The 12,363-nt window shown below is 45.4% G+C and overlaps 1 protein-coding gene across 1 annotated transcript in view; it reads left to right on the top strand.

Annotated features, from left to right (window-relative positions):
- brip1 (BRCA1 interacting protein C-terminal helicase 1) overlaps positions 1–12,363 on the top strand; it is a 282,553-nt gene that overhangs the window by 253,978 nt on the left and 16,212 nt on the right. Inside the window, exon 16 of the mRNA XM_038814679.1 lies at positions 5,996–6,108. Within this exon, the coding sequence (XP_038670607.1) occupies positions 5,996–6,108 (113 nt within the window). The remainder of the gene's footprint in view (positions 1–5,995; positions 6,109–12,363) is intronic.

A 12,363-nucleotide genomic window follows, 5' to 3' on the forward strand; every position in this document is an offset into this window, starting at 1 on the left:
CTGGTCTGGCAGCATCTATGTAAGGAGAGAAAAGAGCTAACGTTTCGAGTCCAGATGACCCTTTACAAAGCTGGGGGAGTTGGTCATTTTTGGAGGGAGTCGGTCATTTTTCCTGATGTAAGCCTCCCTCTTTGTCCATTCTACTGTTGTCAGATCAGTTTATATATCAGTTTATATTCCTTTTGGTACTTGGCCGTGAGCTATCTTGTGATCCTACTGAGGGCAGTACTGGTGCTGGTGGTTTGGTGATCTGTTTCATCCTTTGATCTGGCAATGGGAGACGGGATTGTGGAAGTGCGAATTCTTGCCCGTGGCTCTGTGTGCTCTTTCTTTGCTTCTTCTTGGGAGACCCGAGGTTGAGTATTGTGGTCTGGTTGTGCTTGGCCCTCTCTTTGTCCTTGTTATTGCCATTCTGCCATAGCAACAATATAGGATGGCTACCGGTTCTGGTCTGGATCTGGAGAAGAGTTTAAACTGCGCTTAAGAGTTAGTCAATTCCCCTTAGCATTCGGATTCTTTGGATATTGTTTTCTTCAGATTTTGTTCTGTAGCTGTGGGTGAGATGTAGGTCTATAATGTTACCTATATCCTGGTTAGGTGCTGATAGGTCATTTATCCGTGGAAGGAACATGTTGGAGAATCATCCGATCTTATTCGTTCCCAATTATGTAATGCCCAATTATGTAATGATCATTGTTTGTGCTGTGGCGGCTGTACAATGATACCCATAGCTATCATCTTGCTTCTGTTTATTTGCTTGTGGCGAATTCTTTGTAAAAATTGAAAATCTTAATAAATAGACTTTAAAAAATGATTTAATGGGATGTGGGCGTTGCTGGCGAAGTGAACATTTTTGCCCATCGCTAATTACCTTTGCGAATATGGTGGTGATCCACCTTCTTGAACTGCTGCAGGTACAGGTTTGCAGGTACACCCACAGTACTGTTAGGAAAGAAGTAACAGTGAAAGAGCAGTGATATAGTTCCAACTGGTGTACAGCTTGGAGGAAAACTTGTAGTTGGTGGTGTTCCCATGCATTTGCTGCCCTTGTCCTTCTAGGTCGTAGAGGTCACAGGTTTGGATGTTGCTGTCATAGGAGCCATGGTGAGTTGCTGCAGTGCATCTTGTATTTGCTGCACACTGCTGTCAGTGTGCATCGATGGTTGAGGGAGTGACTTTTTGAGGAGGTTTATAGGGTGCCAATCAAGCGTTCTGCTTTGTTCTGGATGGTATCAAATTTGCTGAATGTTGTTGGACCTGCACCCATTCAGGCAGATGGAGAGTATTTCATCACACTCCTGTCTTGTGTTATCTAGAAGTGGACAGGCTTCAGGAGTCCGGAGTTGAGTTATTCACTGCAGAATTCTCAGCCTCTGGCCTGATCTTGTAACCCCAGTATTTATATGATGGGCCCAGTTCAGTTTCTGGTCAATGGTAGCATCCAGGATGTTCCTCGTGGGAGATTCTGTGATGGCAATGTCATTGAATATGGGGAGAAGGTTAGATTCTTTAAAGTTGAAGATGGTCATTGCCTGGCACTTGTGTAGCGTGAATGTTACTTGCCACTTATAAACCTAAACCTGAATGTTGTCCAGGTCTTTCTGTGTCTGGACAAGGACTGCTTCAGTGTCTGAGGAGTCAGGAATGGTGCTGAACATTGTACAGCTATCAGTGAACATCCCCACTTCTGACTTTGTGATGGAGGGGCGGTTGTTGATGAAGTTGCTGAAGATGGTTGGGCCCAGGACACAACCGTAAGGAACTCCTGCCCGGGACTGAGATGATTGACCTCCAAAGACTATGGCCATCTTCCTTTGTGCTCGATGTGACTCCAACTAGTGGAGATATTTCCATCTGAGTCCTGTTAATTTCAGTTTTGCGAAATCTCCTTGATGCAGCTGCTATCTTGATGACAAGAACAGTCACTCTGACCTTATCTCTTGAGTTCAGCTCTTTTGTTCATGTTTGGACAAGGCTGTACTAAGGTCAGGAACTGAGTGGCTCTGGCAGAACCCAAACTGAGCATCAGTGAGCAAGTTATTGTTCTGTATCATCTTAAACGTATTGAGAGCGGCAAAAATGAATAAATCTGGGAATTTATTTTGAATCACAAATGTGGGGTGGGATTCTGCCTTTTGGGGACTAAGTCCTCATGCCCGCCGGAAAACAGGCAAGAATCACTCCGGATTTTTTCCTCAAAAGTCCGGGGTGATTCTCCATTTTTCAGGGGGCTAGCAGGGCCCCGGCATTCGTCCCGCGGCTCTGTCTGCCGGCAGGGCCCTGCTGTACAGACCGCGCATGCGCACTGTGGCCCACCTCGGCATGGGCGCCGCTGACATGGCGGAGCCACACAGCGGGCCCACGTGGAGGAAGGTAGGTCCCTCCCAGATCGCAATGGCCCGCTGATCGGTGACCCCCGATTGCGGGCCTGGCCACCGCTGAGGCCCCCCTGGAGTCAGATTCTCCCCACCCCCCCCCACCAGGACCGTGGCCGCGGGTCCCAACCGCCGCCTGGTGGTACCACATATAAACCACGCCGGCGGGAGTTTGGCCGGTCGACCGCAGAGAATCTTCGCAGTGGCCTGTTCCAATGGCCCCTAACCAGCGCCGCGTGGATCACGCGCGGGGGAAATGGCAGGTCCGCGGAAGCGCTGTTGCACCGAATTTCTGGAGTGAACAGCTATTCGCCGTCCCCGCGCCGGATGCGATTCCGGCAGGGATGGTCGGAGAATCCCGCCTGTGAGTTCTGTGATCTTTTTTCATTTCAGTTAAAGTTTGTGCAATATTTAAATTATGTCATCATGTTTATGTTTTTTGGTTTCTGTTCAGGAATTACTGTTATTTGTATCATAACAATAATTTGACTATCTAAAGGCCAGGAGAACTTGTGTATCCACATTTAATTATTTGGTGTACAGAATGGCACTGAAGTCAGTCAAATGTTTCCTGTGCAGCTGTGAAAACATTGAAATATTTTTCATTTGTTATTGAATTTGTTCGGCATTTTCTGTTTTGTAAAGTTGAATTGAATATTACATATATTGTATACACTGATAAAATATAATACCTTCATGTATTTACATCGAAGTGTAAGGCATGTGCTATTTGCTGATTGATTGATTATAATATGGCAAGAGCACCGGCAGGAGTAGCTTTTTCTTTTTGCTCCCAACTTTGCTTTTGGAGTTACCCAGGGATCTACCCTCATTTCTTCATCTACAAGTTAACCCTTAGAGATACCATATGTAGATGCGGAGTCGACCTCCATATATATTCTCTTGACACCCAACTATCCAACTCTACCTCTCCACTATGTCTCTTAATCTTCCACTGCTTCTTGTTGTTATCTGCTTGGATGAACCATCGTTTTCACTAGCTAAATATTGTTAATACTGTAATTGTTGGCTTCAGCCCATAAATTCTATATTCTTGACATTCATTCCATTACTGGGTGAAAAGACTGTCTCCAGCAGAACTAGGCTATATTTACCTTTTGTTGCCCTATTCAACACTGAGCTGAGTTTTTATCCCATACCCTCTTCACTACAAAGATTGTCTGTTTTCCACTCTCATAACATTGCCTGCTTTCACCTTGTCTCAGCCCACCCTCTGCTGAAAGTTTCTTCCATATTTTGGTCGTCTCCAGATTCAACTATTCCAATTTTCTTTAATAATTTGTAGGTCAAACAAGCACTCTGCCTATATCCTACCCACACAACGAACCTGTCACCATTATCCTTCCTAACTTGCACTGTTTGCCAGACCTTCAACACCTACAGTTTAAACTTCTAGGACAGGATTCTCCGACCCCCCCGCCGGGACGGAGAATCGCCGGGGGGCGGCGTGAATCCCGCCCCCGCCGGCAGCCAAATTCTCAGGCGCCGGAGATTTGGCAGGGGCGGGAATCGCGCCGGTCGGCAGCTGCTCGCAGCGGCCCCCCCAGCGATTCTTCAGCCCGCAATGGGCCGAAGTCCCATCCGTTCTATGCAGGTCCTACTGGCGTAGATTGGAGTAGGTCCCTTACCGGCAAAACATGGCGGCGTCGGCGGGCTCCGGGGTCCTGGGGGGGGCGCGGAGCGATCTGGCCCCGGGGGGTGCCCCCAGGGTGGCCTGGCCCACGATCGGGTCCCACCGATCCGCAGGTGGGCCTGTGCCGTGGGGGCACTCTTTCCCTCCGCGCCGGCTGTGTAAGCCTCCTCGATGGCCGGCCTGAAGGTGAACTCACCCCCCTGCGCATGCGCGGGGATGACGTCAGCAGCCGCTGACGCTGCCGGCATGCACGGACCCCCGCCGGCCGGCGGAGTCCCTTCGGCCCCAGCTGGCGCAGCGCCAAAGGCCTTCCACGCCGGCCGGCAGGGCGCAAACCACTCCGGCGCCGGCCTAGCCCCTGAAGGTGCGCCGTTTCTGCCCGCTCTGCCGATTCCCGGCGTATTCCGCCCCTGATCCTTTGTTTCTTCCCTTTGTGGCTTTTTCGTAGCTTATTTCTGAAGTCTCCTTAAAGCTCTTTAACCAAGATTTTAGTCCCCTCTCCAAGTATTTGCTTCTTTGATCATCAGCCAAGTTTCTTTATTTTATACCACCATGGAGCAGCTTGAGAGCTTTTTATAAAGTTAAGCGCTATATAAGTGCAGGTTGTTGCTGAACAAGTCTTACTGTAAACTTCAGAAAGCAAAATACTGCAGATGTTGAAAATCTAGAATACAAAGAGAAAGCCTTTGAAACATTCAGCAGGTCAGGAAGCATCTGTCAAGAGTACACAAGTCAGTATATTATGTTAAGGGTAAGGGTGATGGTAAATGCTGGAAGGGAATCTTGAAACAACTGCCCTCACGCTTGAGCTTGCAATTTGTATAGTATTAGGGAGGTTTTGAAATCCAGAAATGATGTCCCTGACTACTTGTGATAATTCTGTAGTAAAGTAAATGTTTATTAATAGGGAATATAAAATAGAATTGCACTAAATGCGACAGAGACTTCACACAGTACCAATACTTTAACACAGTAACAAACAGTCTTAATTTACCTTTAGAGCTAAACTTCCCCATCTGCTCAGCAACATCATATAGATTTTAAGATCTATAAAAGTCAAGTAACTTTTACCACACAGATCCTTTAATTTTCCCTTGGGGTGCCCACTGAGGTTAACAGCAATTGGCTTTTCAGATCTGGCTTTGTTCACACTGCTTGTTGGGAGTAGACCAGCTATTCCTGCTGTCTGCTGAGATCTAAAACAGCTCACTTCAAAGGTTTCAGTATCTCCTTAAATATGTTCTTTCCCTTTGATCTCTCCATTGTCTCATCCAATCTCTTTAGAATTGCTGTCTGCCACCTCACGGTGGCGAGGACCCGGGTTCGATCCCAGTCCCGGGTCACTGTCTGTGTGGAGTTTGCACATTCTCTCCGTGTCTGGGTGGGTCTCACCCCCACAATCCAAAAAGACTTGCAGGGTAGGTGAACTGGCCACGCTAAATTGCCCCTTAATTGGAAAAAAAATTGGGTACTCTAACTTCTAACTTTTAAAAAAAGAACTGCTCTTTCCCAGAATTAATTAATTCATCTCTTTACTTTAGATTTTAGAATTGTAAAGAAAAGTAAACTCACTTTAGCCACATTTTACCCATGACCGCTTTCTTTCACACCTTACATGTCTTCTCCTTTGAATCACAACAACCCATTCAAATTTGTTCTTGTTCTGTAACCATCCTTACCAAATTACCATATGTAAAAATTGCCATATCAAACCCACAGTGTCGATTCACATTGTCACTCTGTTGCTTGCTTTAATTACCACTCACATACCCCAACATGTCATAATATGATGAGAATATAACTAGAAATATAACTATTTCTAAGATTTTCCTGAGGGGTTTTCTTGGCAATTGTCTGCATTGATTTTTTTTTTAGTTTTATCTTATATAAAGGTACAGCCCCGCTGTACAAGCTTTAGCAATTTTAACGTGCAACTATTTAATTTGTGTTTGTTGTTCCCCTCCAGGTTGAATTGAAACGGAAATATAATGACCAGCATTCAAGGACACGTGGCTTGCTTCCTGGTAGTCAGTGGTATGAAATTCAAGCATTTCGAGCACTGAATCAAGCCCTGGGCAGGTAAACATTCATAAGTCAAATAGTGAAACTCCCAATCAACCAGGATTTTGTGGAGGAGCTAAGGATGTTTTGGGGGTTCACGTCCATTAAATAGAGTCCAGTGGCCAGGAGAAGAACTGTAACTAAAGTCCTGAGAGTGAAGATGCAGGCCTCAATAAAATCTATTTAACAGAGTATGATTCTGTGAGAACAGCTTTGTAATATGCCGTTGGATGGTGTTGTAACAGATATACAGACATGCATATTTGGAAGGAAATCTGATCGCAGGTGCATATGTGAATGTAATTTGATTGGTCATGGTGTTACAGCTCAATAAATGGTGCATATATTTTGAACAGCCAGCTTACATAGTAAAATAGAACTTGGCACAATCTATGGCTTGCTGAATTACCCTGGTATATATGTAACTATTTTAAACTTGTTTACGATGCGCAAGAAACACAGTCACTGCACTATATGACTACATTTTCGAGGATCAAATCCGCAAAGTAAATTGATCATCTGACTGCATTATTTTTTTAAACAAATCTTTTCTCGCTGAGAAGTAGAAGCGGTTTATTTCCAGTCCTCTGCCTACTCCATTGAGCATGCAATAGAGCATGTGCACATTAATTTTCAGCCTTATTGGGAGGGCTTCTAAGCAACATAATTTCATGAAGCTATATGATGGAATACTTATAAAACTGAGGATAAATAAAGACCAGTTTATCCAATCAATTGAAATGAAAATCGCTTATTGTCACAAGTAGGCTTCAAATGAAATTACTGTGAAAAGCCCAGAGTCGCCACATTCCGGCGCCTGTTCAGGGAAGCTGGTACGGGAATCGAACCGTGCTGCTGGCCTGCCTTGGTCTGCTTTCAAAGCCAGCGATTTAGCCCTGTGCTAAACCAGCCCCGTATGGCTAAAGTATTGCTAAATTAAGATTAATATATTTAAATTTTGAAAATATTTTTGTGTGCCATAGCTTCTAAAATGTTTTCATTTTATTGGAAATAATTGTGTCAAATTTAAAACCATTTTTGATTATACTCTGTCGCCATTTCCCTTTTGTTGATTGCCTGCATCTACCTTCTCACAGAGCTACCTCCTATTTTAGCAGGAAGAGTAGTGTAATCTGCAGTGTGCTTGAATCTGGATGATTGGTGTACTTCTATCAGGAGTAATTTGCCTTCCTTCATTGGAAAACTGTCAGTGCTCCAACCAGCTGCCCTGCTTGAACCCATCTTTGCGTTTATTTGTCAATCATAAGGCAAGATCATCTGGTAGTATGATAACCATGGCATTCTCCCCACCACCTTCAACTGGAAAGGTCCAACCAATGCAACTCTCTGACATGCTGCTAAGTAAAACTTGGTCATCTAGACGTACTCCAAATATAATAGCAGATGTTGTGATGAAATAAAAATCCATTCTGTGGATTAACAATATGTGGTTCTACCGGAAATGTCAACATTATTTTTGGAAACACAACGTCTAATTCCTCCCTTTCTCCACTGCCAACCCTATCCCCCAACCCACTCTTATAAAATACATCATAGCACAGTCCGCAGGTCAAGCAAAGTGCATTAACCAATACCACTGCACTTGCAACAGCTGAATTATACTTGCCCCAGTTAGTGACATTGCACAGGCATACAGAAAATGTTGGTTAAACTCAGGAGGTCTGGCAGCATATGTGGTGAGGGAAACACAGTTAATGTTTCTAGTCCATATGACCCTTCTACAGAACCTCTACAGCCAATCTATGGAAGGGTCATACGAGCGCTAATCCAGCATTTAATGTTTTTACTTCTGACTTCTAGCATCTGCAGGATTTTGTTAATGTATAAATAGAATCATAGGATTTACAATGCAGAAGGAGGCCATTCGGCCCATCCAGTCTGCACTGGCCCTTGGAAAGAGCACCCTATTTAAGCCCACGCCTCCACCCTATCCCCTTAACCCAGTAACCCAACCTCACCTTTTGGACACTAATGGGCAATTTAGCATGGCCAAACCTAACCTGCACATCTTTGGACTGTGTGAGGAAACCCATGCAGACACTGGGAGAAAGCGGAAACTCCACACAGACAGTCACCCGAGGCCGGAGTTGAACCCAGGTCCCTGGAATTGTGAGACCGCAGTGCTAACCACTGTGCCACCATGCCGCCCATATATATCGATATGTAGCGTGCATAAAAAGATTGAGTTTTGGAGTAAATAGAAGGGGATGCAGATCACTTAATTTATCCACAAACATTCAACTCTACTCGGGGTAGGTCGGGGAAGCACACCAGAGCCTCAGTGTAGTTAGTGCAGTTTCATAATGTGTATCATGTCATGCTAAAGCCGTGACATGCATTGGATTCTGCGTATTGCATTTTCTCGAGTTCCTTTGTTTAAAATATTAAAATGGAACTCTACTTTATCTATGCTTGTACAGGCATTAAAGCCAGGCCTGTAGATGGTTACGTATCTTTGGATGATTCCATCCCTATATGCAAATGTACCTTTCCCATATCATGCAGCAAAAGCAAAAAAAAGTTAAGGAGCCTTCTATCAGAAATTACCCCTTGGACCCTTGTGGTCGAGCAGGTAACTCACCATTGCATTAATTGTTTTCCAAGCTGATCTGTTCCTGGCTTCCAACAGATTTGAGGTTCTTTCAGCTTGCTTGGATTAGAATGGGGGCTGCAGGGTGGATGAACTGATTGACCATGGCACCGTGGTGCAGGAAACCATTCAATTGGGGAATCACATTAGAATGTAATGGAATGCAGGGCAAAGTATAAAGAGGGGAATTAACACTGTTCTCTGTAGCAAGAGCCAAGAGTTCAGACGGCTCAGTTGCCTGTCCAGCGCATGGGTTCAGGACATCTGCTCCAGGGCTGGAGAGGGACTTGCAGTGGGAGAGGGTGGATCCAGTGCTCATGGTCCATGTCGGTACCAGCAACATAGTTAGGATGAGGAGTGAGGTTTTGCACAGTCAGTATGAGGGGCAAGGCACTAAATTAAGAAGCAGAACCTCAAAGGTGATCATTTCTGCATTAATGCCTGAGCCACATGCAAATTGACATGGAACACAAAGGATTAGTAAAATTGAGACATTGGTGGCATTATGTAGGGAGAAGATGTGCATGAGCTTGCTCCCGGTAGGGTACTGTTCTTTAACCCTTTTTGCTCAGTTTCTGAGGGTATTTTTGTTTAAAAACGCACTCATTTAATGGAATAAGGTGCCTACATAGAGGAAATGCCCAGGAAGACAGGGAGAAAAAGCCTGTAAGCAGACATGCGTCGGCGGAATCAGAGGCTTCTTGGGATTCATTGGTGGAGAAAGTGGCAGAGCCAGCTTCTGTGATTTTGGCCACTCCACTGAAAGCCGAGATGTGCCGGCACGTTGGTGGTGAAATTTGAGAAGCAATGGCAGATAGTGTCGGGGACCTCCGCAAGTCAATGGAAGAGGCCCTGGCTCGCATTCAGTTGGCATTGAGGAAGACTAACGAAGCAGTAAAAGTGCATGGCACTGCGATACAAGGCATGGAGGTGTCTCCTTCAAGGCATAGTGACCAGATTGCCCCTCTGCAGGCAGAGATGTCTCTGATTGCTGAGGCGAATAAAGCGCTGAAGGCCAAAGTGAATAATTTGGAGAATTGTTCAAGGAGGCAAAATATCCGTGTTGTGGAGTTGCCAGAGGGGATGGAAGGTCCAACTCCCACAGACTAGTTTGGTAAGATGGTGGGGGAGAGTGGATTCACATCCCCTCCCGAGCTGGATCGTGCCCACCGGGCACTCCGACAGAAACCCCTGTACCAACGAACCACCGCGAGTAGTAATTGTAAGGTTTCACAGCTTCCAAGAAAAAGAGCGGGTCCTGAGATGGGCAGAGGAGCATCACGACTACAAATGGGAAGGCCATGCCATTAGGCCTTATTGGGCTGTGGGAGCGGGGCTGGCAAAGAAGCGAGCGGCGTTTAACAAGACCAAAGTCACCCTGTATAAAAGTGGAGTCCGATTTCGGGTGGTGCATCCGGCAAAGCTAAGAGTGACTTTTGAGGGAAAAGACTATTATTTGGAGACACTCGGAGGAGGGGATTCTTTTGTAAAAAAGCATGGGCTGGGTGCGGATTGTAATTTAGCGTGGCAAATCCACCTAACCTGCACGGTCTTTGGGTTGTGTGGTGAGACCCATGTGTGGGGGGGGTGGAGAATGTGCAAACTCCAACGGACAGTGTCCTGGGGCCGGGATCAAACCCGGATCCTCAGCGCCGTGAGGCAGCAGTGCTAACCACTATGCTGCCCTCGTTGTTGGGGTTCCTTGTTCATGTTTGCATTTTTGTCCTTGTGTGGGTTGAATGTTTTGCAGGTTCGACTTAGGTGGGGGATTTAATTCTATGGGGGGTTTTGCTCTATTTGTTAGTCTGAAAATATATAGCTCCCCGTTGAAGTACTATGTTTTAAGAGGTTTTTATACATTGTGTCCTCTTTCGGTTAATATTCTTCTTCACTCTGGGCAGGAATCGCTATGCTAGCCGAAGATTTAGCTAACAGGAGCACTGCGGTGGGAGTGGCTGCAGCTCATTATATTAGTTTTGTTTTAGATAATGAGCTTCCTGTTTTTGTTCTGTTTGGGGTTGAGTTTATTAGAAGTATGTTTTAGTGGTTTTTATTCGCCTTACTGTTTTTTGCATGTATATTTGGGTGTGATATTGTTTGAGAGCTGGGTGGAGGGCAGTAGGGGTAGTTTGCAGATTTTTCTTTATTTAGTCTTGCTACTGGGCTTGGTGGCATCTTGGGCAGGCCTAGTTACTGTACTTTCTATAAAACTGTTGGATAATCCCTCTTGGTGGAGATGGCTGACTCCGGATCGAGGGTGGTGAGAGGCCCTCAATTTGTTTGGTCACCTGAAATATCAGGTGGTTGAATGGCCAAGTGATCTGGTTGAGGATATTTGCTCACCTTAAATGTTTGAATGCTGATGTGGTGTTTCTGTAGGAGATTAATTTGCGGATCAGAGACTAGACAAGGTTGTGGAAGGGGCGAGTGGGACAAGTTTTTAATTTGGGCTTTGATGGTAGGCATAGAGCATGGCAATTTTAATCAATAAAAGGGTTCAATTTTGTGCTGCTAGGATCTTGCCGATGGACATGTTATTATTTGTGAGTCTCTGACGGGCATTTCAGCAATCCTGGCTAATGTCTACGCTCCAAACTGGGACAATGTGGATTTTATTAACAAGGTGCCAGACTCCATCCTTGATTTTGATTCGCATTAGCTAATCTTGGAGGGTGACTTATACTGTGTTCTGGATCCTAGGATGAATCGATCCATGCCCAAATATCTGACTCCATCAGGGGTGGCAAAGGTTGGCTTTCATGGAGCAGATGGGGGACAGATCCGTGGCGTTTTTCTTTTTTCCCCAGGTATACTCCTGTATTGACTTAATTTGGGAGATAGGTCTCTCCTCCCTTCGGTGGAGAAGGTGTGTTACTCAGTGATTGTGACTTGATACCAAGCCCCACGTTTTGTGGATTTGGCAGGAGAGTCTGGTCCTTCCCAACGTCTGCCATGAAGATTATATCTGGCATTGTTTACGGACAAAAGATTTTGCGAATGCATGCCCGCTGCCATTGGGAATATATTAAATTTGATAAAAGTGTCTATCTCGTCTTCTGCGTTGTGGGAAGCCCTGAAGGTGCTTATCAGAGGGAAGATATTTCCCTACAAATTGCAGATGGAAAGGACTGCAAGGGTGGAGCAGCAGAAGCTGGTGGACTCCATCCTTGAGGTGGACCATTAATACTCAAACTTGCTCGACCCCGGAGTTGCTGGAAAACGGTTGAAGTGGCACGGTAGCACAGTGACTAGCACTGTTGCTTCAGAGCACCAGGGTCCCAGGTTCAATTCCTGGCTTGGATCACTGTCTGTGCAGAGTCTGCACGTTCTCCCTGTGTCTGCGTGGGTTTCCTACGGGCGCTCGGGTTTCCTCCCACAAGTCCCGAAAGACATGCTGTTAGGTAATTTGGACATTCTTAATTCTCCACACCATGACTATTTACTTACATTATCCTCGCCTTTAACACTTGGATCCAGTCATCGCTATGTCTTCACCTTACTGAAGCAAGAGGATAACTTGCATCGCAAATTATGCAACCTCTCTGGGAGCTCCAAGATTGAAGTGTTCTTTGTCGCACTTAGGATCAGAAATGTGCAGGAAATCTGTGTCTATTTTAAAATTGAACATATTTACCATGGAGTGGGGTATTTTTGTTAGAAAA

This window comes from Scyliorhinus canicula, chromosome 12 (assembly GCF_902713615.1).
Source record: "Scyliorhinus canicula chromosome 12, sScyCan1.1, whole genome shotgun sequence".
In the NCBI taxonomy this organism is placed as follows: Eukaryota; Metazoa; Chordata; class Chondrichthyes; order Carcharhiniformes; family Scyliorhinidae; genus Scyliorhinus; species Scyliorhinus canicula.